The 27,611-nt window shown below is 41.6% G+C and overlaps 2 protein-coding genes across 7 annotated transcripts in view; both read right to left on the bottom strand.

Moving 5' to 3' along the window:
• Positions 1-22,584, bottom strand: part of arhgap4b (Rho GTPase activating protein 4b) — a 40,802-nt gene extending 18,218 nt beyond the window's left edge. Inside the window, exons 1-8 of one of the 6 annotated variants that reach the window (XM_058642643.1) lie at positions 22,445-22,584; positions 22,051-22,118; positions 17,474-17,566; positions 6,812-7,167; positions 3,602-3,773; positions 3,339-3,501; positions 1,268-1,330; positions 995-1,168 (exon numbers count right to left, since the gene is read on the bottom strand). In XM_058642643.1, the coding sequence (XP_058498626.1) occupies positions 995-1,168; positions 1,268-1,330; positions 3,339-3,501; positions 3,602-3,773; positions 6,812-6,881 (642 nt within the window). In that variant the 5' untranslated portion in view covers positions 6,882-7,167; positions 17,474-17,566; positions 22,051-22,118; positions 22,445-22,584. Of the gene's footprint in view, positions 1-994; positions 1,169-1,267; positions 1,331-3,338; positions 3,502-3,601; positions 3,774-6,811; positions 7,168-17,473; positions 17,764-22,050; positions 22,132-22,444 lie in introns of those variants that run through there. The other 5 variants (XM_058642645.1, XM_058642646.1, XM_058642647.1 and 2 more) reach the window with 5 other exon arrangements.
• Positions 22,145-25,916, bottom strand: zgc:103759 (U8 snoRNA-decapping enzyme). The gene is made up of 4 exons (XM_058642649.1): positions 25,785-25,916; positions 25,446-25,486; positions 23,675-23,927; positions 22,145-22,892 (listed from the first exon to the last, which is right to left on the bottom strand). Exons 1-4 carry the CDS (start codon positions 25,914-25,916, stop codon positions 22,647-22,649), a joined length of 672 nt encoding a protein of 223 aa, XP_058498632.1. The 3' UTR covers positions 22,145-22,646.
• Between the last annotated feature and the right edge of the window lie 1,695 nt (positions 25,917-27,611).

The following is a 27,611-nucleotide window of genomic DNA, read 5'->3' as shown; positions in this document are numbered from 1 at the left end:
ACTGGGATAAAATAGAATAGAATACAACATTATATACTCTTTAAAGGTGCAACAGTATCGTGACCCAAATCACACTGTAAAACAAATGACAAAAAGTAAATTTCAAGCCTTATTAGCGACTGATTTGTAGCCACATCTGTAAAGGCTAAAATCACAATTTCCAAGAAATGTTAAATGTTAAATTTGTTAAAGCTTCATCGTATGCATATTATTATTATTAAAAACATGAAGGCATCAAATCTTACATAAAAGGTTTGGAAAATTTGTTTTGGGGATCCTAAAACAATATCCTGTGATCCATGTGTGGGCCACGACCCAGTCTTTGGTAATCACTAGAATAGAATAGAACAATTTGTATGGAGACCCACTCTTTAAAAGGTGCCAAAGCATCGTGACCCTAATTGTGACAAAAGCAAATTTCGTCCCTAACATAGCGACTGATTTACAGCCACATCTGTGAAGGCTAACATCACAGTGAATAATTTCCAATAAATATTGAATGGTAAATACTAACTTCACTTTATGTGTACTATTATTATTATTATTATTCAAAACATTAAGACATCAAATCTTAAATAAAAGGTTCAGAAAATTTGTTTGGGGACCCTAAAACAATATCCCACGACCCATGTGTGGGCCACAACCCAGTCTTTAGCAATCACTGGAATAGAATAGAATAGCATAAACACACTTCAAGTGCTTTCCCTGAAAACACAACCACGCATCATAGTTCCATCATAAAAACAAGGCAGAGGAGAGTGTTTCTGTATTAATATAATATAATAATATATAAAAATATATAGATTTGTTATATAATATATATTATTATTATATAACATTTCACCCAAACCCCGAAAGCAGAATCTGCTTAGACAAAACAACAGTGACAGGAAATGGTTGTTTTAATCTAATTCTGCGGCAGAAAAAAGAAAAAGAAAAGACTTCCTGTCTCACTCTCTCTCACTCACACACACACACACACACACACCCTCACCTTCTCCATGAGTCTCTCCATCTTCTTGACGGAGCTCCGCCTCTGTCCTCCTGATAGGCCGAGGCCGAGCTCGGCTGACTTGCCCGTGTGTCTCTCCTCGAGCCGCTCGGCCTCCTTCAGCTTCCCCTCAGCGATCAGACAGTCAGTGTGGTACAGGTTGTACGTCTTCAGAGCCTTCACCACCACACAAATGACACATCAACATCATCACCTTTTATTTCGATTGTTATTATGTTGCATGCTGGGTAATACATCAAATGTCGTTTTTTGTACCGTCTGGAGTTCAGTGGTGACCTTTAACAGCTCATCCTGCATCTGAATCCCGACTTCTTTGCTCTGCAGTTTGTTAAAAAGAAAAAAAAAAGAAAAAGGTCATTATTATTCAAAACAAATGACTTTTTATGATTTTTAAAGGAATACTTTGACATTTTGTTTTTATATCTTTATATGTGGCTGTATAATGGATGATTCAATGATGAATGAGTGCATTTTTACTGACAAAACTCATGCTTCTGCTTTATGATGCCACAACTTACTTATTAAAAGGAATAAAAACTGATTTTAGACTCTTAACAAAAGGCTCAACTAACGCATTCTAATTCTATGCAAAAACATGGATGTTAAGGACACAGATGTTATGGGGAAAAAAACATGGAAATTAAGGGAAAAATAAGGAACTTAAGGGGAAAAAATGGACATTAAGGGAAAAACATGGACCTTCAGGACACAGATGTTAAGGGGACAAAAAAAACATGGACATTAAGGGAACAGATAAGGTTAAATCTGTTTGTGTTAACGTGTCAGCACCTCATGGCACACTCACAAGCACACTTCAGAAAATAAGCAGAAAAGAGATTCTTGAGTAAAAAAACAAGATTAAACTTTGTTTTTTCTCCTCTGTTGTGTGAGTGCAGTATCTCTCTGGGTGAAGAGGCTGCAGCTCGACGTCAGGCCTCGGGAACACGGTGCTGCTCTGAAATTACCGCCGTGACTTCATTAAAATTCCGCGTGCGTCTGACAGCCAGTAATTTGAAACAAGACACGTCCGTGTACTTTTCAAAATTGAATGAGACAGCAAACGCTGCTGCGTTCCAGGAGGAAAAACATGACACGGCATTTAAATAAAGAGTTGTTTCATAGTGTCACAGTGAAGAGCTTGTAGTTGGCGAGCACGTGTTAATCTTCCTCGGCGGCCGTTTTTACAGCTGAGGTCAATTTTCTAATGTTTCGTACAAGTGATTCAGCAACAGTGGATTTATTTCACCTAAAAGGGAAAATAACGGTGTTGTGTTTCAGCACAAAGTCACAGCAGTGACTCAGCATCGTTTACAGCAGTGCATGAAAACAGTAATAATAATAATAATAATAATAATAACAGAAGGCAAAGATCTGTGTTCAAGAGGAAGCAGAAATAAAAACCCGGCATGAATGGGAAGAGGATCCTTCACTGCCTTGTTCACATGACGAAGGCAAAAGAAAAAGGAAAATTGCTGAGTCACTTTCCCTCTGGTCTGTCTTAGTGGTCTAGTTTCATTTGGGAAAAACACTTGGAACCAAGAGAACGTTCTATAAAGGTTGTATGAAGGTTATAGAAAAGGAACGTTAGGGGAACTTTCTGGAAACCGAATGTGCAACCAAAAACTAACGTTAGGAAAACTTTCCATATCAACCACAGGAGAAACGAGGGGGGAACCTTCATGGAACGTTCCCACAACCAAAAGGTAACATTCCCAGAATGTTCCCAGAACAGTACCTTTTTGTTGTGGGAACGTTAGGAACACTTTCCACATCAACCACAGGAGAACCTTCAGGGAATGTCCTCACAAAGATGTTACCTTTTGGTTGTGGGAACGTTCCATGAAAGTTAGGAAAACTTTCCATATCAACCACAGGAGAACCTTCAGGGAATGTCCTCACAAAGATGTTACCTTTTGGTTGTGGGAACGTTCCATGAAAGTTAGGAAAACTTTCCATATCAACCACAGGAGAAACGAGGGGGGAACCTTCATGGAACGTTCCCACAACCAAAAGGTAACATTCCCAGAATGTTCCCAGAACAGTACCTTTTTGTTGTGGGAACGTTAGGAACACTTTCCACATCAACCACAGGAGAACCTTCAGGGAATGTCCTCACAAAGATGTTACCTTTTGGTTGTGGGAACGTTCCATGAAAGTTAGGAAAACTTTCCATATCAACCCCAGAATAACCTAGGGGGGAAACTTCAGGGAACATTCCCACAACCAAAAGGTAACATTCTGGGAACCAGAAATTGTCAGCTGGGCCGTGTAACTGATTTAAAAACTTAAAGAGGATTCAATTTGACAGTGTCGGTTTCTTCCTCACCCGTTTGTGCAGACGGTGTGTGTCCTCCATGCTGTGCGTCAGCCTCTGCGTGAGCGTGTTGCAGCAGGTGTCGCCCAGCGCCGAGTGTTCGCGGCTCTCCAGGCGAGTCTGAGTCAGCAGGACGGACCAGACCTGACACACGGACTGACCCCACTGCTCCTTCCTGGAGAACAGAAACACACCAACAGACACTGACGAGACGATACTTGGGACGGATAAGATGTTGGCTGGGACTTCACAGTCACACACACACACACACGTACTTCTTGGTCTTGTGGGTGAACCTCTCGGTGAGTTTGTCCAGGGCTCGCGCGTACTCGGCCTCGATGTCGCCCCGGCGACGCAGGAACTCGGAGAGGTCGGAGAGCTGCTGCTGCTTCACCTCCACCTGAATGTCCAAGACCTTGATCTGGTCTGTGAGCTGGGCCCGCAGGTCTGACACAGAGATGGACAGAGACAGAGAGAAACTTAAATATAGACTTATAAAGACAAACAACGTGTGCAGTGGCAGTGTTCATCCGCACCATGTAGTGACAAAACACTGAAAATACACTCATTTGCATTTTAATGTTAAATAAAGTACATATTTGCGTGTGTTAGAAACAATGAAATTGGCCATATACAGTATACAGTCACATTCTGCTGTAACACAAATAATTAGGATAAAAAAAAGTGACTTTTTTTAATTATAATTTTGTCGATTTTATGTATTTTTCAGTATATGTAATATTTAGTGTATGTCACTACTTAACTGACTAAAAATACATAAAAAGTTCTACTGCTGGTTTCGTTGGTAATTAACCACTGGCGTTTCAAAACAACTTTTTAATTCACCGCATTCTGCTTTTTCACTTTGAAGGTCACCTCGGTCCGCTCGTGGTGGAGGCAGGAAAAAAAAAAGAACGAAAAAAAGATTGATGAAGTCGCCTCACAGAAGATACACAACGTTTTAATACTTTAATTAACAGGAGTATAGAGTCTGGAATGGTGTCAAACTCTCCTCTTTAATGCTCATCATCACAAACCCAATCACGTCGTTGGCACCGACGACGTGAAGCAAACGATCTCAAAGAGCTGGTTTTTAGGAGACTTTGGGGGGAAACATGTCCCTCACTGCTTCACTGACTCAGTAACTTTCAGTTTGTTGAAGTGAAAGCGCTCACTCTCGCTGCACCAAAGCCCATAGAGAAAATCAGCGATTTGACATCACAGCTCACAGGAGTTGTTGATCTACTGCTGCCTCCATTTATATGTTCAAATGTGTTATTTTGTGACTTTGGTGTGTAGAATCCGATGTGTACATTTAAAATGAATGACATAAACATAGCAAACAAGGCAGTAGTAAACCAGCAGCTCCTGGGTTTCCACAAGCTAAAAATGCTCATTTTCTCTATGGAGTTTGGTGCAGGAGAGGGTTTCCCATCAGAAAATGCCGTCCATGGTTTTTTATACATGACTCAAACACACAAGCGAGTGACTTGTAAAGCAGTTGTCATCAGTGTAACTGAATCATTAGAATCATTAGATTTGTTCACAGAATCGTTTTAAATAACGTACTCCCTCCTCCTCCTCGCCTGAAGCAGAAGACAAGACAAACAATGAACAAGAGACATCTGTTGCTTTAACGCAGGACAACTTCTGTTTCCTCCACATTAGAAGCTGGAGCTGCATCAAATCCTATCATTTCACGTGAACATACGACACACACATATGCTGCAACAATGGGCTCAGACATTTCTCCCGGCAATCGTTCTACACGTGCGCATGTTTTGGTTGCATTTACCCACAATGCCCCGTGTTGTAGTCCACTTCAAGCGAAGCAAGACCTATACGTTTTTAGGCGGACCAGAGTTCGCTTCTTTGGTGCGGATCATGCATTATGTCTGATGTGTCCTCACTAAGGTATAAAAACAAGTTTGTGTGTGTGTGTGTGTGTGTGCCGTGGGCTGACTGGATGTGAGGAGACAGCATCACTAATACTCACTATAAATAAACCCTTGTAGTACAGTACAGAGGATGCATGCTCGACAACACAGCACATGATACACACACACGCACATGCACACACACGCGCACACACAGAGTTGTTGTCATGTAAAAACCTTTGTCACGTCAGTCGAGAACACGTAAACGTTTCCTGTTTGATTAAAGTCAATTCTTTCAAACGCCGCTGACTTAAAGCTACAGTACGCAACATTCAGGGAGGTTTGATTAGCATGAGTGAGTGTGTGTTTGCTAGCTTTACATAAGTACTGTATGTCAATGGAAATGGACTGTTTACAGCCACAAGTGTTTACTTTAACACTTTAAATCCACAGAGATCGAGGAAACCTGACCGAGTGAATATATGCAGTATGAGCCCTACACTGCCCCCTGGTGCTTTTCACGAGTATGGAAACAATAGACGTGATTCCAGACCTTTAAATGCATTTTTTTGGACAAATGTGGGAAATATTTTTTATACTGCCTTAGAGTTAGTTAGTGTTTGAAGATAACATGTTCATCTAATAAAGGACAGTGATTACCTGACCGCACTCTTTCACTTCCATCTCGTCTGAAACCTTTTGTGGAACGAGTGCTCGCAGGGGAAGCCTATCTTCAGACTTTACCCGGCAACAAGAAATACTTTTTTCTGATTAGCTGGCTGACAGGTTGCTAATTCAAGACAGCTGTATGAATGTACTACGCAGAGCGATCTGTCTTTGCATCATCCATTCATAGATTGGCTGTAACTTGGGTGCGAGGGGTTTCACTACGTGGTGTGTGAGCGTATGAACTTGATGAAATGTGTGTGGCTCACACTGAACGCTCTGTCGCTAACGTTGAAATACAGAGGTGTAAATAGGTCGAGCAAAGTCAGCTAAAGACTTTTCACACGAGGCTTGCATTTTACCACCGACAGAGGAAGCTTGTGTACCACTGGTGGTACACGCACCGCAGTTTGAGAACCATTTAAACCACACTAGTGCATCCGGAGAGAAAAAATGTGTGTGTATGTGACCCGATGACTGCACAGTCACGCATGAAAGCATGTATGCATCCATGCGTGCAGGAAAATGAACGCACATGCACCGACAGAGATTTTTGTAAAAGGGGTCAAGTCAAACACACACACAAACTTGTTTTTAAGCCTCAGTGAGGACACATCATAGACATAATCCCACATCCCGAGACCCTTACCCTATCCTTAACCATCACAACTAAGTACCGAACCCTAACACCAGGTCTTAACCCTGAGAAAACCCTTCAAAGTTGTGGGGCCCAGACAAAATGTCTCCACAAAGACATCAATACAAGTACACACACAGGCTTGTGCAGCTATCATTTTCAGGACTCTCCTTAACCCTCACCTTAACTTAACCACGATTCAAATTTGAGTCCTCAACATAACCATTTCCCTCAGAAATTAGGTTCTGCTTCCATAGGACCAGGTTTTGGTCTCCATGAGGACTACTGGCTCAGAGGTAACTTACCTTTCATCTGTGATTCATATTCGGCCAGACTCCCCTTCTCTCTCCTCAGCTTTCCGTGCGACGTCATCATCTTTGACCCCTTGACCCTTGCCTATCACCGAGAACGTGACTTCCTGAACCCGGATCCTTCTTGTAATCCTCGTGTTCTTTTCCTCCCTGAGCCCCTCAGCGTCTACTCTGGCTCTGAAGTCTTTGAACTTTCACCTCCTTGACCCCCTTGGCCTCTTACAGCTGAACGCAGCTCATCGGGGTTGATCAGCCGTGCTCAGCGGAGACATAAATCGGGTCAACGTGTCCATGGAATCCCCTGGGTTTCTGGTGTTTGAATGCTGATCCATAGGTGAACTGCACCTGCGCTGCACACAGAAGAAGACAAAACAGAGGGACAGATGAAGATAATGGTGAGAGAAGGAGTGGATAACAAGAGGAAAAACACAGGAATGGAGAGACATGATTATTTTTGCAGCGGAGGCAGAAGGATGTCAGCACAAATGAGGTCAGATCGATGAGACAGCGGCGCGGTGACACCAGACGGTGAGGTTGAACCGGAGGTTCAGCCACGTGGAGGCAGAGCACAGGACAGACAGTGAGAGGGCAGAGTGATGGGGCGGGAGACAAGAGGGATGAAGCGTGGGGGGAAGGGAGGATGAGATGTGATGAGTAACAGCAGTAATGAAGGACATCCAGTTCCTTGAAGTCAATGGTTGGAGGTTTTTCTATAAAGATAATGATCAAATTCAAGAAAATTGCTCTTTTTTTTTTAAACACCAGATACCAAATAGAACGATATTTCTGAAGCAAATGGGTGAAAAGAGGCCTGAATAAAACTGATCACATGAGTTAAGATCTGGCTTCACCTGTGCTGTACTTCAATCATGGCATGGTTCGGTTTGGTACAGCACACTCTCAGAAAATAAGGTATGGTGTTGTACCTTTAGTGATGCAGCAGCTTGTCACTGCTGTAGTACCCTCTGTACAGATTTGTACCCTTGACATTGGGTACATTTTTGTACCCAACCTTATAGAGACTGATGTTGTTGACCTTGTATTGCTTGACAACACACAGTACAGTATATGTACATTGACGGGTAGTATATGGTTTGGAACGGTAAAGCCATGAGTCAGGCTTGCATTTCAACTAAGAACAGTACCTTTTAGCCGATCTAGTTACTATTTTTATCTGGTACGCCAAGGGAAGGGTGCCAAAGAATGGAACAGTTGGGGCTGGTTATTTTGGTATGATTCCTAATGGAAACACAAACAAATACAAACCGTACTGTACCAAACCGTTCCACTCATTGGCAAACCCAAAACCACCTCTGAATCTGGTTTTTGTGACCAGATCTCAGGACATATTTATAATACCAGGTCTGAGCAAAGTAAGTCTGGGAAAAACTGTGCAGTTGTCTGAATTATACTCAAAGAGCTTTGCATTATAATTATATTTTATATCATATTTGGCTCACTGAAGAACTTTTACTTACTACTTTACTTTTTTTTAACTTAAATTAGTTAAGTCTAAAACAGTTCGATTAAACTACAAATGTAAGTTTAACTCTGCGACAACAGAGGCAAAGTTAAGCTACTTTTTAAAAAGCTGCTAAGCTCCACACACACATGACTGAGAGGTTACAACACATTAGACACAGGGTTTGCACACACTCACACACTCACACACACACACACACACACACACACACACACACACACACACACACACACACACACACTCACACACACAGAGGCCACTTCACTTTCCACATCCTGGTTTCAGATCTCTGCAGACAAAGTTAGCCGCTTTCACCAGACACTTTGTTCCTCTGTTAACGTCTGAAATTAATTCTGGACTCGACTCCAAGTGCAAACGTGGGCTGAAACTAAAATATGACGACAAACAAACAAACAAACACACAGACGTTGCCACATCTAAACATGTTTAAATTTGAGGGTTTTACATTTATAACAGCTTTCACTTTTACTTGACTACTGATGTCCTGAATACACTGCAAACAGGAGTCTTTCCACATGCATTTTTAAAACAGCGGTCAGCATCTGGTGGCCCTGTGGGCCTTAATATATGGCCCGAAAACATGAACTGAGTCAAAGAGCAGTTTTAAGACACGAATAACGGTCTGTGGCAAAGTCAAATTTCTTATTTTTAAACCTCTTAAATTTGCAGTTTTTGCACAATATTGAACAGTTCAGATTAGAAGAAAACGTGGGTGACCACAGACACAAAGAGCTTTGTAGCCAATTCTAAACGTTTATACTTGAAAAAAGCACAGACTAGACTGATCCAGGCAAGACGCAGGACACTCGTGACACATCGAAGCGATTTCAGGGACGAGATTCCAGGGGATTTGGGATCTCCCAGAAACTTGCGAGATTTAACGTGACTTCAGAGTATAAATATAGATTTTTTTTTGCTGTGTCAATCTCAGCTACATCGAGCGATAGGCAGGGTACACCCTGGACAGTTCGACAGTCCATCGCAGGGCCACACACACACAGAGACAAACAACTATTCACTCTCTCACTCACACCTACGGTCAATTTAGAGTGTCCAATTTACCTAATCCCAATATTGCATGTTTTTTGGACTGTGGGAGGAAGCCGGAGAACCCACGGGGGGAACATTCCACTGTGTGGTCCAATATCAAACATGTTAAATACAATTTGAAATGGGAAAAACTCTAATGTGTCCAACAAGGTTAAAATCACGCCTGTTAATCCCTCACACTATAGGATAATTTGGCCAGATAATCTGCCAAAATCAGCCTAAAATCGGGACACCCACGATTGTCTTAAGAGTCAAATCGGGACTGAAATCTAACCAATTATCCTCTAGTGAAGGGGGCGGGGCTTTAGTAGAAAAATTAGGATACTGTTTCCTGACTGCTTTTATTTTTAAAGTAAGAAGAAACCTGGTAGCCTAATGACGTTGGGACCACAGCAGTTTTTATACCACTCACTGTCTTGCACCAAACCCCCTAGAGGAAAATCGACGTTAAGCTCACAGGGACACAGGAGCTGCTGGTCAACTGCTGCCCCCTTTGGTCACGTTTGGTCACTGAGATAAATCCAAACGAGGGGTTCTCAATCGTGAAAGTGACAAAATGACAAGAGTGAAAGGTCATAAAGGAGGCAGCAGTTTGAACAGCAGCTCCTATGTGAGTTACTCGGGTTTGGTGTGAGGTTTCACAAACTCAGGGGGTTTCCAGCTTTTCTCACAGTGAGGCAAAATAAAGTGGTGAAACATGCTCCTAAGATATCGCAGACTTAAGTAGGTGTACATTTTATTAAATAATCCTTTTGTCAAGTGTCTAAAATCTTGTTCCTGCTGGCAGCCATGTTATCTAACCCTACACCCCCCCCCCACAAATGAGACCACGAGAAATGATGGTGACCCCTCAGGCCTCCATCAGTGCACGACCTTAATCTGTAAGTGACTGTAAATGAACTGAGGAAGAGGTTTAATGGATTCATCAAAACACAAGAAAAAAAGGGGGGCAGCGAGGGCAGTAGGGTATCGGGGAGCAGTGTTTGATACTTAAAGTCAAGGTCATTGGGAGGAGAAAGTCATGCGATTATTACTGTATGTCGTGAATGTAAAGTAGGTTAAAGACAAGAGCTGGTGCACGTGGTGCAGCGTGTTATTGACACTGAGGGGATTTTCTGCTACTTTCTTCAGAAAAAAATTAAGCACTATTAAGCAGAATTAATACAGGAAACAAAGAGGGACAACGTGTTTGATGTACGGCCAAGATTATACGGGGGATTTCCTCACACTGCTGGGAGCTAATCGATGTCCTGGTAACCCTCATGTTTGTGTCACATTTCTTGCAGAAATATCCGTACCCAGCCTCCCCCCCACCCCCAGCTCTTGCAGCAGCTACTGTATGTATGACGTGTCTTAGCAACTGGTTCTTATGAGTAGAAAAACACACGAGGGCAAAATGCAGCCAAGCCTTTGCAAATGCAGCGTGAAACACATGGGTGTTAACGGCGACATCGGCCCCTGATGAGCTCACATCCTGAGCTCGTTGACTGTTGGGAAACATTAAGGGAACAGCATGTCTCTTTATAGTGGTAAGTGTGTTAAGTCAGTGGTTTATAAAGACAAACCGCCCCCCCCCCCGCAATCAAAACCACGGCAACTCTTGAGATATTACCGGTGAGTCTTTGGTACTTTTACAGGTTTTAATTTGATTAACACTAATTTTAATAACCTCACAAAGAGTAGACAGATTGGCTTTGCGTCCCGCCATGTGATCTCTGGCACATTAAATATGATTGTGACTAAATCCATAACTGCAATGTTTTTTATTTCATTCTCTGAATAAAAACAAATTGCTTGTTCAGCGTAACACACGTTAAAACATGTGTGATGATTCAGGTTCTGCTGGGAATAAGCTCACTCACGTTTTATTTCAAAATTTGGACATCCTTTCAAACGTGCAGTTGAAATTTTGAGACCTTAAAAATCAGTTAAAGTTTAAAATACACAGCCTAAAAAGTGCATCAGACTGTCTGGAGTAAGAACTTTGGTCCAACAGAGGGCGCTGTGAGTTTTCAAACTAAAACAGATACAGCAGCACATTTATACTCTTCTGTTTTTGTTGCCAGGGTAAATTGGATGTAGCCTATGCTAATCTGCGCCGCCAGCTGTGCCACAGCTGTATGTCTGAGTATGACTGACGGAGAAGAGGACGAGTCAGGTGCGACACTCTGTGTGACACACTGATTGGAGAGACTCTTGAGGAAAGACATGATTGAGATGAAATGGAGCCGCTTGTTTTTGCTGCAGTCAGGAAGCAGTCGGAGAGAAGGGATCTGAATTGCTAACCCTGTGACGCTGAATATAAAGAAACATGCAACAAAGCAGCAGAAACAGCACGGGAAAATGATTGATACGGTTTGTACTAGGCAAGTGATATAAACTTCAAATTATGGCACAATCAATGAGCGAGATTTTGGTTGTTGGGAGGAAGGTTACGGGGTTCCTTGAACGCATCTCGTAGCTCTGCTCCAGTGAATTTAACAAAAATAAAAGCAGTAATTCTTCTGCAGCCTCTCTCTACAGATTCTGTGCCTGTGCACAAACGTGTTCCCCACTTCATCACACCATTAGAGCGCCTTTCTCTGACAGCAGTCTGGAATTTGTGCTGTTTTGTAAAAAAAACACCTACTCCACACCAGATCCCATAGAGAAAATCAGCAATTTAACATCATGGCACACGGGAGTCGTTGATCCACTGCTGATTCCATCTGTCAGGTTCAAACGTGTATTTGTGTGATTTCAGTTTCAGATTTCTGTGTTTACATTAACCTCAGTGACACTTAATTACCAAATTAGGCAGCTGAGGACCTGTTGCTCCTTCTTCGCCTGTGAGCTAGAAACGCTGATTTTCTCTATGGGCTTTGGCGTGGGAGCGGTGAGCGGGTTACAAACTTTAGTTTCCAGCTGTAAAAGGCCTCCTAACCGCAAGATAAATTTGCAAATCATGTTCTTCAGATATCAATGACTTAAGGAGGCGTAGATCTTATTAGGTGAGCCCTTTTTTTCTGTGTTTTCAGTGTTTCAAGCCGGTTCTTTGCTCAGAACTTTCATGACTGTCACATTCATAAATGAATGCTGAATGCTAACAGGTGGCAAAACAGAAAGTTAAATGACAAACGCCTGAACTCTATATATGACTCTTCAGTGCTTTCTAACATCACACAGATCAGCTCATTCATATCCTCATGGCCTCTTTATGCATTTCACTGCTTCTTTTTAATCGCTCTCATCTCGTGCGTCTGCAGCGGCAAACAGGAAACCTGTGGTATCACATACACCGTCCCTTATACAGAGTTCTCTCTGTACCTGCTGAGAAAGTTTAATCCTCATCATCGTCATCACCACTGCCAAAAACACACACACAGTTTCACTGTGAAATAATATCTGAGTGTACATTCACAGGCAAATGATTGTGTTTACATAGTTACAGTAAACTGCCTAAATACTGTACTTTCACAGTAGGTTCCTTTATCTTTTTTTTTAGTTCCCTTTACAAATACTGTATTTTACTGGGAAACAGTTTTAAGGTTCTGTGATAAGCTGTGAGTTCATAAAGGCATATTTAACACGTTTATTATTGCTTTTAAGTTGGACGTATTATTTTTATTAAAAGCTAATAAGACCTGATGCTATTTTTATCATCAATTTAACATCAATTTATGTATTTCAGTGCTAATGTAAGCAAAATTAACAATATTATTGCTTTTAAGACAAGCAAGTGGCTTATTAATGTTAAATATGCTTATAAACAACAATAAAAGCATAATTAAGACATTTGTTATTGCAATAAAGACAATTTAAGTGGCTTATCAATGTTATTTAGAGCTTAAAAGACCTTAAAAGGTGCTTGTTATCAATAAGTTTACACAAGTCAATCAACTTCGATTATAATGCAATTATGAATAATACAGTGATTTGGCAGCATTTCCCCATTTAAATGCCATGTTCCCTTTCCTGTCATAGCCGATGTGAATTTCACATTTTTATCACATTATCATTTTAAAGGCTTTAACTGTGAGTTTTATTGTGAAATTCACTACTAATTGAACTAATAACTAATACTAATAACTAGAATTGTTTACAGCAGCACATCATTTACCACATAATAAAATAGTTGGGCCAGTTAATTCATAACTCTACTACTTGCATATTTTTCAACAGCATTTGAAACTCAACATGAGTTTTCAAGTGTCAACAACTGCATCTTTCATCTCGGACGTGTCGTTAATTTAAAAGAAAAAAAAGAGAAAAAACTATTTGGCAAAGGCTGAAAATGAATGGCTTTTGGCAGCAGCATAATAACGACATTATGTAGACAGACTCTGGCAAGAGAAGCCTAATTGCATTTCTGCATCAGACTGGGACGTAAAACTTTACGCCAAAGGACACGGGGGAAACTTTCCACCGCCTTGGATATTTCTCAAGATTCTGCCACTGGTGAGCTTCATGCAGAGGATCGTTTACAGGTGATGTTTGTGGGAATGCATACCTGCAGGTTAGGTTAGTTCCTGATAGTTGGGGCACTGTGAGACTGTCAGTGAGCCCACATCCGCTGCTCGGGCTGCTCTGCTCAAAGCCACATCTCACAACCAACCCAAACAGTTCCTGTGAAAATTCTTTCTTTGACAGAGAAAAACTGGGTTTGACAGGATTAAGACGTTTTTCTTCTCTCTCTTCACTCTGCACTACAACTTCACTGAGTTGCTGTGAAGACACAAAGCAAATTGGGTCAGAAGAGCACTTATACGGCCACTTTATTAGGTACGCAGATATCTGATTGGCCAACTACGCTGCAGCAACGAGTCAGAAATGAGGAAGAAAAGTGATCCAAGTGACTTTGAAAGTGGTCTGACTGTATTTCAGAAACTGCTGCTCACACACAACTAACAATTATCTTTCATTATCGATTAATCTGTTTATTATTTTCTTGTTTCGGCCGTAAAATTAAAACTAAAACTTGAAAACTATGTTCTCAAATTTCGTCCACAAACCAAAATTATTAATTTCTAACGATTTCTTTGTGACATGGAGTAAAGAAACCAAAAAATATACCAATTAACCGATTATCAAAAAGGAAAATGGCTTGTTGATGTCAGAGGAGAAGTTCAAGACGATAGAAAGACAACAGTGACTTAAATATCCTCTCATTATAAATAATGGTCTCCAGAGGACCATCTGTGAACACGGCAGAAGACAACACTGGCCCCAATAAAAACTGCTGACTCTTCCACACCAAAGCCCATTGAGAAAATCGCTGTTTTTAGCTGATGGCGACTCAGGAGCTGCTGCTCTACTGCTGCCTCATTTGGCAAGTTTGTGTCACTTATTTAAATCAGAAGGAAGGACTTCATAAGCCGAAGTCACAAAATAAGTACACCTGAAGTTACTGATGGAGGCAGCAGTGGATCAACAACTCCCGTGAGCTGTGATGTTAAAATCACAGGTTTTCTCTATGGGCTTTGGTGTGGGAGACAGTGGTTTTCGTTTAGCGACACAACAGTTTAGAGACACAACAGTCTGAAGCTTGCGAAGGACGTCGAACTGCGAGATAACGTGAAGAACATGATCTTAAGATGTCGTTTTCATAAATTGCAAAAAAAGTGCAGCTTTTGTTAAGCGGCTAAAATTAGCCTTGGACTTCCGGGGGAACAGATTCCAAGATGGCTGCCACGCGTACAAACACTGCTACGTTAATAATAGTCGTTCTGACGCATTTGCTTCACAGTACATCAGTCGAAAACATGGTAAGTGTTTCATTTTTAACTGTGATTAAACATGAACAACATGTCGAGAGTTGCTATCAACTGCTATTGCTAACAAATGGTTAGCTCCGAAGTACATTTACGGTTTTAACTGGAACGCGGTGAATTTAAATCACCCAAACGTTTAAATACTTTGATGACGAGTTTAATGTTTGTAGATCATTTCATACTCAAAATACGGTGTATAATCGCACGGCAGTGGAGACATTCAATGTGGATTGGAGAGACATTTGTCTAAATCCATTACGCAGATTTATGGGGCGTGCTTTGGCGGATAACCGATACCGATAAAAAATGTTTTGCAACAGCTGTAGATATATATTTTCTTCATTGTGGACAATAAATAAACATAGTTGTAGAGGGTGCAAGTACAGAAGTAGCAGCCTACAGTTTTAGTCACAAGTCATATCGGTAGATTCTGAAGTGTAAAGCCAATATCAGTCGATACCAATAATGTGCCAATATCAAATTTTTATTTTTTTATTTTTTGCAATTAAACCCGTATGTTTACACATGGAGGACAAAAAAGATAAAAGGCTGAATATATGGGCCAAAAATCTGCAGCCCTCATTTCTAAATTGGCCAAAACCACTACCTGTATCACCAATCTTGCTTTCGCTACTATGTTTTTATAGCGTACAGTATTGTTAAGTAACTGCCATCAACAGAGAATGACATTATTATTATTACTACTACATACACACATGGTTCCCCACAACTTGGTTGACATCAAATTCAAGAACTTTTTTCAAATACTTTCCAGGACCAATTCCCTCAAATCCAAGGACCGAAATGTGCTGACACAGCTTAAGCTACGTCCATGGCGTCCACTTTCACATCTGGGCAAGTGATTGTCCTTGGGGATCTTGGATCAAAGTCAGTCTTTTGTCTTTTGTCTTTGGTGAGACAGAGATTTTTGAATTTTCATTTCCCAGACATCACAACACTCCTTTAGCTTAGCTTTACTTGCTTGTTGTTCTGCACCGAATCTCACGTCAACAGTCGGAGAGAGAGAATTACTGCAAAGTAATTATGACTCTACATTTGTTTGTCCTGTGTAGGCCTAGTCTACGTACATTGAGCGACACAGGGCGTGAAACAGTAGGTGACGTTGTAACAAACTTAACTTCTTTCTGGCACAAAATTCAAGCACTTTCAATGACATATAGGGGCAATTAAAAAAAAAAAAAAAAAACTTTTAGGGCATTGAAATTTCTGTTATTTTCCAAATTCAAACTTTCAAGGTTTTTAAGGACCCATGGGAAAATTCCCCTCAAGCTTTAGCTCCAGGGTGTTCAAATGGTGGCCACGTGGGCCACATGCAGCGCAAACAGCAACTTCTGAGTGGCTCAGACTCAGAGACACTGAGGAAAAACACATTTCACTGTCCTTCAAAGAGTCCTTACAGTAAATCCTACAGCAGCACTGAGCGTGAACGCAGCACTGTGCGTAGCCAGGCATCAAATATGACCGACATTTACTTAAAAAAGAAACAAGTGTCACAGCTTACAGCTTTGAGGTATCGCTTCTACCCCTGATTCTGTTCACACTTTGGTTTTGCGTCAGTTATGACCACATAAAACGGGAACAAAATTAATACACATTAACTTCTTCTTTTTTCAACACACACGTTATTTGTGCCAGTTTGAAATGTTGCCATCACCTGCTGCTTCACTGCCTGCGCAAAAAAAACAATGTTTTGGGCCCCTGCAGCTTAAATTTGAACTGATTTGAATTTTGTATTTGAACGTAACACTGGACCTTCTTCTTCCACTTCACCTGCCTGGTAGGATAAGACAGATAAGATAAGATAATCCCTCATTATTGTTATTGTTATAGCAAAAACCTGCAGCACAAAGAGAAATACTACTTTTAAAATCAAATCAAATAAAAAAGGAAAAATGTGAATTATTTCTCAATTGTCATGGGGGGATGTTAATGTTCTGCGCTGCTCTGACGGCACAGGAGCGGTGAGTTATGGCTGTAAATCATCCCGTATGGTCAATGGACTGTTACAGGGCTCCACACACACAATAGCCACAAACACCACCTTCTGTGTAATTACACACACACACACACACACACACACACACAAGCATCAACAGTGAAAATGGTGCACGCACACACATATTACATAATTGATACCACATCCATTTGTCCACTCTAAGTGAATACACAGAGCGTCCTTTTAAAACACTAAACTATATATAAAACACACCCACGCACACTTTAGTCACGCGTGTACTACACACACACACACACACACACACACACACACACACACAGACAGACAGACAGGTATTTACTGGACACACATGCAGCGCTGACAGCCGTACATACCTCACTCTGTGCCTCCTCTTTCTATCTGTTCCTCCTCCTCCTCCTGCGCTCTTCTTCTCTTCTCATCCCTCGTTCTCTCCCTCTCTTCCTCTCCTTTTGCAAAGACAAACAAACACACACACAGAGCGAGAGAGAGCAGCAGTGTGTGTGCGTGTGTGTGAATCTGACAGATTCCTCTCAGCTCAGTTCCCTCCTCTTTCTCCTCTCCCTCTCATTTCTCAGGCTCACACTCAAAACAGCCCACCCCTCCTCTTGCCGTCTTTCTTTCTTCTCTCTCCTGCCTCCAATCTCTCTCTTTCTCTCTCTGCCTTGTGAAGCAGTGGGGAAAGCCACAACCTAAGCCACGCCCCCTGCACCCCCCACTCAGTCCTCTCCTCAGGCGGCTATAAATTCCGCTGCTGCTATGAATATACCACCTTTCTCCCTCAGCATCCCTCGCTCCTGCTGCATCCCCTGCCCTCCCTCCCTCATCCATCCATCCATCCATCCTTTCTCCTCTCACACACACACAAATGCTTTTTTTCCCCCTAATGACCTTGTATTATTCACCCGTGCGACACCATCACATAAGAGGAACCCCTCCTCTGCAAACACACACACACGAAGAGGACCTACACCTACAGACAGACAGACAACCGTTTCCCTTTTCTTTCTTTTTTTGCTACTCTCCGTCTGCTGCGTTTCCTGTCTGTTGTGTAGCGGATGTGGAGCTTTTTGTTTTTTCAACAGCTATAAGAAAAAAACACACGCTGACCAAGACACGCATCGATTTCCACAGATTAATGAATTCTGCCGCGCGCATCACTTATCGTGTTAACACCTGCCCAAACAGGGAGCCGTCTGGATGTGGCCGCGCGGCGCGTACTGTGGTTTTAGTGCTGCAAAAGCTCAATAATAATAATAATAATAATGATGATAAGTCTCCCAGAGAATCTGCTGCTGTGAGGCTGGAAATAAGAGCGAGAGGCTGGAGAGGGCATTTTCTCTCATCTCCAGACTCCTGTCCTTTATGTACGTCCTGCTGTGCAGTCATCACAGACACAGAGCTGCAGTGTAATAAACTCCTGTCCTCTAAAGCTCTGCTTTTCTTCAGCTGTGCATTAAAAAAAAACAATCAGTGTTGTCTGGTTTCGCTCACCTGTTATAAAAAGAGAGCAGCGGATGTTCCTGACAATTGGAAGAACAAATCATACTTGTTTTTACGATATTTACACATATTTGAATTTTATTTTAACCTTTTGACACCGAGGGCATCGCAGACGACACGCATTGCGACAGTTTGTGCTGCCGTAAACGATTCCAACGGTTTCTGAAAGCCGAGAAAGTTGCACATAATTTCAATCGTGGTTCTGCAGGAGGCCTTTGTCACTGGAGCTGAAACAATTACCGTAAATTTCGGCCTATAAGACGCTACTTTTTTCCCACACTTTGAACCCTGCGGCCTATACAACGGTGCGGCTAATTTATAGATGTTTACTGGCTAACGGCCACTGGGGGGCACTCTCTAGCAGTAAACGCAAAAGTGAGACAGACGCGGGGAAAGATTATGCGCTGAAGATGAAGACTTCATTGGTTTTAGTGCGCAAGAAGAAGATGAAGATAGCGACCAATGACTTTTCTGGTAGGCTAAAGTGTTTTCTTTTCTAACCAGGCGTGTTACTACTGTGTTGGTGCAGTGTTTATTTTCTAACCAGGCATTTTGATGCCGTGTCGGTGCGGTTTTATTTTCTAAACATGCAGGTATGTTCAACCCGTGTTTAAATTACATTGTTTTAATAAAAACAACAACGAAAAACGTCCGTGTAGCGTCTTTCTATGTCAATATCTCATGTTACAACCATACGCGGCGTTACAGGTGGGCCCACTTTTGTCCGTGGCCCACTCGTGATCCCGGACGCATCATTCAGTGCTAGTCACGCGCACTCACTCGCCATTCATAAAGTTGATGCATTCATTAACAAACTCCTTTGATAAGAGATTGAATCCTGGCGCCGCTTCTGGTTACAACATGAAAACCTGCGGCTTATATTCAAGTGCGGCCTATACATGTACAAAATGTATTTTCTTTTCAAATTTAGCTGGTGCGGCTTGTAGTCAGGTGCGCTCAATAGGCCGAAATTTACGGTACTCGATTACTAAATGGTGACTAAATGAATCGCCAACTATTTTGATTACCGATTAATCAGTGTGAAGCTTTTTTCGGGATTGTTTCAGCTTCTTAATGTGAATATTTTCTTCGTTTCTTTGCTCCTCATAACAAAGAAATCATTAAAAACTGAATCATTTTGGTTTGTGGACAAAAAAACAAAGACGTTCAAGAACACCGTCATTTCCAGGTTCGGGAAAAGATTACTCGATTAATCAATTATGAAAATAATCGTGAGTTGCAGCTCTATTTGTCAGAGTTGGAAAAAAAACGCCTTCACATAGTTTTTGGACATTGAGACAAAGACTAGCTTTATATTATTAGAATAGGATATTTTTGAAAAATTGTGCTGTCCAACTTCAGTTTCGCTTGAGTCGAGAAATATCTTCATTCTTTTTTGTCTACGTGCCCACCACGCATGTTCCACATTCTGGAAAAATGGGCAAAAAGAACTTACTGACGGGAAAATCCAGACGGACATTTTGAGGCTTAGGTGTTAAAGGGTGAAAGAACCATATTTTAATCTCTCCTGCACTATCTCCTTCTACACTTGGATCCACCTTGGCACTCTCACCCTCTGTCAGTCCACTGTCTTGGAGTTCTTTCCAAGACTACTTCTATGTAGCATATTCCTCTTTTGTAAGTCGCTTTGGATAGAAGCATCTGCTAAGTGCTTACATATACTGTAAATGTAAATGGTAGGACCATTTTGAACAGTGAAGTCGTCCCTCCACGACGCATGAGTTTGAACCTCAAGGTTCTCATGCTTAGTAAGGTGCCTTACTGGTTAACCCCCGCTTCCTGTGAAGAAAATCGGGGAGAGGATCTTCTTCTATTAACTCATCTCCATTACAGGGCTAAATATTTGTGTGAGTGTGGTACAGAAACGAGGACATTATAGGCAGCATCGTGTCTCTGCTCTTTGGTCACTCGCCAGCAATTTTGTCTGGAAATAAGGTTAGAAACATCTGGTGCAGGCTCACTCCGTGCACCCGGGGTACACTTAAAGAGAATCAAATCCTCGCCCGCAGCATTTTATAGTGTATGTCACGGATGTAATTAATCCTCGGCTCACGCCAGAACTGCTGCACAATAACTCTGTGAAGAGAACAGAAGCTCACAGAGAAGGTGATAGGAGAACAAAGACAGAAGATGAGTTCTACCTGACTGGGTATATTTCCTGATCCTGGCAGCTACAGGATGTTTATGTGGGTCTATGTACAATTCATGACCATGTAAGGCAGCACAGTTCTGTGCAATGACGAGGGTTTTCGCTTCACTCTTCACCGCCACATGTAGCTGTTTCTGTTAAGTCTGCTGCCCTGACAGTTTGACAGAAACTGTGACGAGTCGTGAGTTTTCAGCTTCTTACATGTGACTATTTTCTGGTTCGAAATCATTAAACATTTTAGTTTGTGGACAAAATAAGACATTTGAGATCATCATCTTCTTTGGGGTTTTGGGGAAACAACAAAATGACATATTACGAAACCGACTCAATTAATCCAATTATGAAGTGAGTTGTTAGTTGCCAGGATAGTTTTGATTGCAGTATCATTTAAAAGTTCCAATGTGCAAATATAGTCAATTTGTCCACATGATGTTAGATTTTTTTTGTGTTTATAGTCAACAAATCCAGTTTTATTCAGGCAACAAAACAACAAATCAGGGAGTGCAAAGAACAAGTGAGGGAGTGCAATGAACAAGTGAGGGAGCGCAGAGAACAAGCGAGGGAGTGCAATGAACAAGCGAGGGAGCGCAATGAACAAGCGAGGGAGTGCAATGAAGAAGTGAGGGAGCGCAAAGAACAAGCGAGGGAGTGCAATGAAGAAGTGAGGGAGCGCAAAGAACAAGCGAGGGAGCGCAATGAACAAGTGAGGGACCGAAAAGAACAAGCGAGGGAGCGCAAAGAACAAGCGAGGGAGCGCAATGAACAAGCGAAGCGAGGGAGTGCAATGAACAAGCGAGGGAGCGCAATGAACAAATGAGGGAGCGCAATGAACAAGCGAGGGAGCACAAACAAGTGCATTATCAAACAATAAAATACAATATTTTTGAATGATTAAATCGATATTTTATTTGCTTCATAAAAAGTGCTGATTAAAAATATTGACACAAATCTAATTCCATACCCGCAAGCTCTGACCCAGAAATAATAGAAGAAGCCAGTATGCAGAAGACAAGAGTGAGAAAAACAATTTGAGGTTTTTGGACAGTAGGAAGATTCAGAATGTCACCCAACATGCTAACTAGCCGCCACCTAGAGACATAATGAATTCCCCACTCGTGCTTATTACATGAAGGACATTAGTCCAATTATGAATGGATCAAAATGTGCATGTAAATGTACTGAGTGATATCTAAAAGGTGGAGATGTAGACTGAAACGCTAAGCCAAAGATGATAAGGGAACTACGGTGGCCTTCACATACCAGAAAGGATGTTGGTTCTTCTTCGTTTGTGTAGAAACACACACTCTCTGTCCATTCGTGGTTTCCTGCTGTAGAAACGAGACCTGTGCCTTAATAACATATGAAGCGTTTATTGTAGGGCTGTGAAATACCTTTCCATTTTATATCATATACCTTTTTTTTTTCAATTTTGCTGTAGTCGATAATGTTTCCTCCAAAAGAAAAACTGTTTGATGCACAGCAGGCAACTATGAGTCAGCAGCTTACGTGTGTGTCTGTGTGTGTGTGTGTAGGATCAAGTGTGTGAGTGAACTACACATCTACGAAAATCTACGAGTGAGTGAGTGTGTGTGTGTGTGTGTGTGTGTGTGTGTGTGTGTGTGTGTGTGTGTGTGTGTGTTAGAGAAACACTGACCTTGTCAGGACCAGTAGCCCCCATTGGAGACCGAAATCTGCTCCTAATGAGGCAGAACCTCATTTCTGGGGAGCTGGTTAAGTTCAGGACTAAGACTTGAATTGCTGTTATTGTTAGGGATAGAACTGGTTATTGTTAGGGATAGAACTGGTTATGTTAGAAGAAAAGCTGTGCAATACATTGATATTTGTGTGTGTGTGGTTCAACGCGGCTTCCTCGGCGCCTCTGTCAGTGCTAGCGCTGCTCTCAGGTCTCCTGCCGTGTGTGAGTATATCTTCAGAGAGTGCGTCAGGGCTCTGTGCATCTCCTCGGCAGAGACCATGTTCAGGCGCAGCACAGAGTCGACGAGCTGGGAGCGAGAGTTACCGATGAACGAGTGCGTCAGGAAGGACCCGAGGCCTCCTTTGCTTTTTGTGGTGTAGAGCGGAACTCTGACCATTCCCAGAACCTGCGGGTAGGGAGGGAGGGAAGTAAAGTAGTGCATTTGTCACAGCACCGGTTAGATGACTGTTGCATCAATTTCCTGGAGACTTACTCTAACATAACCACAACTACTACAACTTGCCAAACCCTAACTGTGTGGCGGGGAACCTCAGTGCTGCAGACCACCAAAGACCCAACAGACAGTTTGATCCAGCCTGTAGGAAGAGATGCAGCTAACATATGAGGCTAATTACACATAAGATAGTAGATAGTAGTACTTCCTGTCTGGGCCTCATCTGGATGACTGTCTGCCTCTCAGGTCAAGTGGTCTCTGTCAAGGTTTCTCAATCGTGGTCCTGTACCAGATCAAATGGGCTAGATCTGGATTTCTCAATCAGAACCAGGTCATATAGTCTAAATCATAGTTTTTCCCAATCAGAACCAGGTAAAATGGTCTAGATCAGGGTTTCTTGAGCCTGGTCTTGAGGACCAGATCAAATGGTCTAGATCAGGGTTTCTCAAGCCTGGTCTTGAGGACCAGATCAAATGGTCTAGATCACAGTTTCTCAAGCCTGGTCTTGAGGACCTGATCAAATGGTCTAGATCAGGGTTTCTCAATCAGAACGAGGTTACTGATGATTTTTTGATTTGTTTTCATTTGAAAGTAAAACAAAGTCATTATTAATATTTTGTTGTTGTTCGCATTATATTTAAAACAGAGGAATCACCGTCTTCACATCCATCACTCTGACCCTTAACCCCTGACCCCAAAAATCGAAACATCCCATTCCCCAATTTCCTCATTACCTCCAGTCCGTGATCTGTTGCCGTGGACACGGCGGCTCTCTCCACCTCCCTGATCTGCTCCTCCTCCATCTTCTTCACATAGAAGTGAGTGATGAGACGGTAGGGAGAGGAGGAGGAGGAGAAGACGAAAGGAGCAGGAGCGTAGCGGGAGGCCACAAGGTCTTCTTCTGATACGGGGACAGCCACACCCACCTCCTCCAACAACTCCCTCGTAAGGCCCGCCTCCAGCGTTTCTTTTGATGGGTTGACAAGCCTGAAGAGTGGTGGTGGGTCAAAGGTCAATATCAGGTATGACAGCAGATTAATAATGGATGCAGTATTGTTCTCCAGAAACTCCTCGAAGCAGAGGTAAATAAATCAAGTTGATTTCAAAGCTTAAAGCCCCAAACTTTTTTTTTGCTGAGTCGCCGCTGCCTGAACTGTGGATTTTTGACCTGAACTTTGACCTGTTTACTTTGGTTTGACGCTAAAAGTTAAAAGTGTGGATGTAGAAGTTAAAACCGACAGTATAGTGGAAATGGTTCCTGAAAACATGAAAATGGCTTTGGGAGGGCAGTGGGGTCCACTGGCGCCCTTTAGTGGACGGAAATTTTCATTATTATGAGAATCTACAGTGACCTGACCTGGATTGAAGGTGTCAGAGTGAGCGACTGTCAAATGAAGCTCAGTATAAGATAGTAGTTTAAGATTTAGATTTACATAAAGCTAACATTTGTTGACGGACATTTCCCCACGAAAACAAATTACTTGCAGATGTTTCTGCCAAAGTTTGTTTAAATTACCAACGATTGTCGTTGTTTCTGCACTATGAACGTTGACTTAAAGCTAAAGATTCTAGAAGTGCTGAAAATTTTGTGGGATAGCTCAGGTTTTATGAAGTTTTGTTGTAGACATATAGAGGAGTTTAAAAGAATCAGTAAAATATTTGTATCGTTCTGACTTTGGGAGACCCAAATGCAATTTTTGGGAAATGGGTTGCAGATAAGGCTGCCAAATTCAGGGAATTAACTTTCCATGGGAATTAATGGGAATAAACTGGAAATTGAAGGTTGGGAACACGAATATAGTTGGTAAACAATCAGATTTGATGTGAATACAGTCGAGTATAATGTGCTATACCTCAATCACATGGACACAGCATGAAACACTACTTACTGCAGGGCTTGTGAGGCTGTGCCCCCACAATGATTTCTGGAATTCTGGAAAACAACTAAAGCTACCATTCTGAGCCCATCCCATCCTTTCTGCAACAATGCCTGCTTATAACAAAACAAAATATGTTTATTTATGTTGGTATATGACTCAGTTGCTTTGAATTATCCCAAATTTCCTGTTAATGCTCATTAATTCCCATAAATCCTTTTTATTCTTTGGAAGGTTCCTGAAAATTCGAAATGTTCCGTCGCTTTGCAACCGTTGTCCCAGAGGGAATAAATGTCAACACGCCACGCTTGACCTTGCTACTTTAAAGTTAGACATATAAAGTTGTTCCTGTAGCTAGAAGCAAGAAGGAAATTTGCCTTTGTATAATGTCAGAAAATACACAGTGAGATACTTTAAAAAATGTATTCTGATAGGTGACTTTAAGCTCCTCCAAGGCCAATTAACGGCGGGATACTTGTACTTTTCCAGTACTTCATCCACCACTGACTGTTTTTTCTGTGTCGTGACAGTTTATATCTTCTGACAGCTCCTCTGTGGAGAGCAGCAGCAGCAGACTTACAAACGTATAAAAGTAAAAACAACAACGCAAGCGGCACGAAAGACTCACCCGCCGGGGAAACCCAGCAGACCGTCATAACGCATCTGCATCTGTAGGGGATAACAAAAACATATTCACACGCTGATGCATCCATCGCAGACAGAACACAAACACACAGCTTTGTTGAAATTGACCGATGTGACACAAAGTCACCAAACAAGGCAGCAGTCGACGAGCAGCTCCTGCTTCCCTGTGAGCTAAAACACCAATTTTCTTGATGGCCTTTGGTGCACGAGGGTGAGGAGATTACAGACAAAAAAAATGGCTGTCTAGCAGTGACATAACGTGGCAAACGCATTCAAAGTGCAACCCAAACACTACTGGTACAACATACAAGCTCTTCCTCACCAGCACGATGTGTCTGATAGGTATTTTCCCAAACAGTTGAGTTTTAGTGTCAGAGTAGAGCATCACATGGCACGCGTGCCTGTAGCCCGAACACGCCAACGCCTCTTCCCTCGACAGCTGTCCACTCGCCATCTACACAGACACACAAACGCACACAGGGTGGAAAAATACACAGTATTTTAGCCTCCTGATGAATGACTCCACTGTCATAGTGACACAATTATTACATATGCAGTCAAAACTGAATTACAGATATCGCTAACTGTCATTGTGTCTAGTCAAAATTGAATTAAAGACATCACTGTCATTGTGACTCGTCAAAACTGAATTAGAGATATGGCTAACTGTTTTTGTGACTTGACTAAATTCAACTACAGATATTGCTAATTTATTAGAGCTGCAACTAATGATTATTTTCATAATCCATTAATCTGTCGATTATTTTCTCGATGAATCGTTTGGTCCATAAAATATCAGAAAACCATAAAAAATGTTGATCGGTGTTTCGTCAAACCTGGAAATGATGTTCTCAAATGTCTTGTTTTGTCCACAAACCATAATGATTGCCTTTTAATGATTAATTTGTTATCCAGAGCAAAGAAATGAAGAAAATATTCATATTTAAGAAGCTTAAACAATCAGAAATCCTGTTTTAATCATGAAAAAAGCTTCAAACCGATTAATCGATGATCAAAATAGTTGTCGATTAATTTAGTTATCGATTAATAATCGATTAATCGTTTCAGCTCTATAATTTATCTTGACTTGTCCCAATTTAATTGCAGATCTCGACGACTGTTATTTTTGACTAGCCAAAACCGAATTACCGATATCGCTAACTGTTTTTGAGATTAGAAAAAAACATCCATCTTCTACCGCTTCAAAACTGAATTATAGATATCACTAACTGTTGTGTCTAGTCCCAATTTAATTGCAGATATCACCAACTGTTATCTGATATCCCTAACTACAACTCAAATTCTTATCAGTGCTATCTCTAAAAGTCACTGTGACTCATCAAAACTTAATTACAGATAACAAAAAGTCACCATGATTCATCAACATTTCATCACAGACAACTAAAAGTCACTGTGACTCATCAAATTTACATTATACATGACAAGTCAAAAGGTAACTACAGGCTAATCAAAGTATGTTGTGTTTTCTGTTATTTACGTTAACGCCGGATAACGCTTTTTTATTACGACGGACACAGAACTGTGACTCTGGGGGTCGGATGCTAGCCGTGCTAGCTGTAAACACAGGTCACATTTAGATGTCGTAGAATTCTTACTTTATTGAGGATAAATAGTGAAGTGACGCGGTGTACAGACAGCGTGAGGCATCGTGTTAGCGATGTTTTTAGTGATCTACTGTAATCAGTTTGCGGCACTCTTGCTTTCGGTTCTGTGGTTGCGTCATCTGGCACCGAAAACGGTTTATCCCTCAATTATCATAACAGTGTCACAATCACTGCCCTCAGATCATCTTTCTATTTACACTTTAATTCGATAGTAAGTAAATAAATACAAATACTTAGACCTCAAACCAAACTATTTAGACCAATTCTTGCACGTTAATTTAAAGTTGCAGTGAGCTCCATTATTATTCCAGTGTTGTAATGTTACTTTAATTCACGTATCTTTACACAGATAACTAAAAGTCACTGTGACTCATCAATTTTACATTATGTCAGTGTGACAAGGTAACTACAGGCTAATCAAAAGTATGTTGTGTTATCTGCTATGTTGACGTCGGATTGTCAAATTTAGACATTTAAGTTTAGAGCGGCTTGCCATTAATTCCTCGGACTCCCTTCACGACGCT

This window comes from Solea solea, chromosome 11 (genome assembly GCF_958295425.1).
Source record: "Solea solea chromosome 11, fSolSol10.1, whole genome shotgun sequence".
NCBI lineage: Eukaryota > Metazoa > Chordata > Actinopteri > Pleuronectiformes > Soleidae > Solea > Solea solea.
Note: the sequence above shows the minus strand (reverse complement) of the source record. Positions and strands in the feature narration are given on the sequence as shown.

Excerpts from the sequence above, each read along its gene's own strand:
- zgc:103759 (XM_058642649.1), bottom strand. The coding sequence starts at position 25,916 with ATGGCGAGTGGACAGCTGTCGAGGGAAGAGGCGTTGGCGTGTTCGGGC. Across the intron at positions 25,487-25,784 it reads CTATCAGACACATCGTGCTG|ATGCAGATGCGTTATGACGG; the intron begins GTGAGGAAGAGC and ends TATCCCCTACAG. Across the intron at positions 22,893-23,674 it reads CAACAGATCACGGACTGGAG|GTTCTGGGAATGGTCAGAGT; the intron begins GTAATGAGGAAA and ends CCCTACCCGCAG.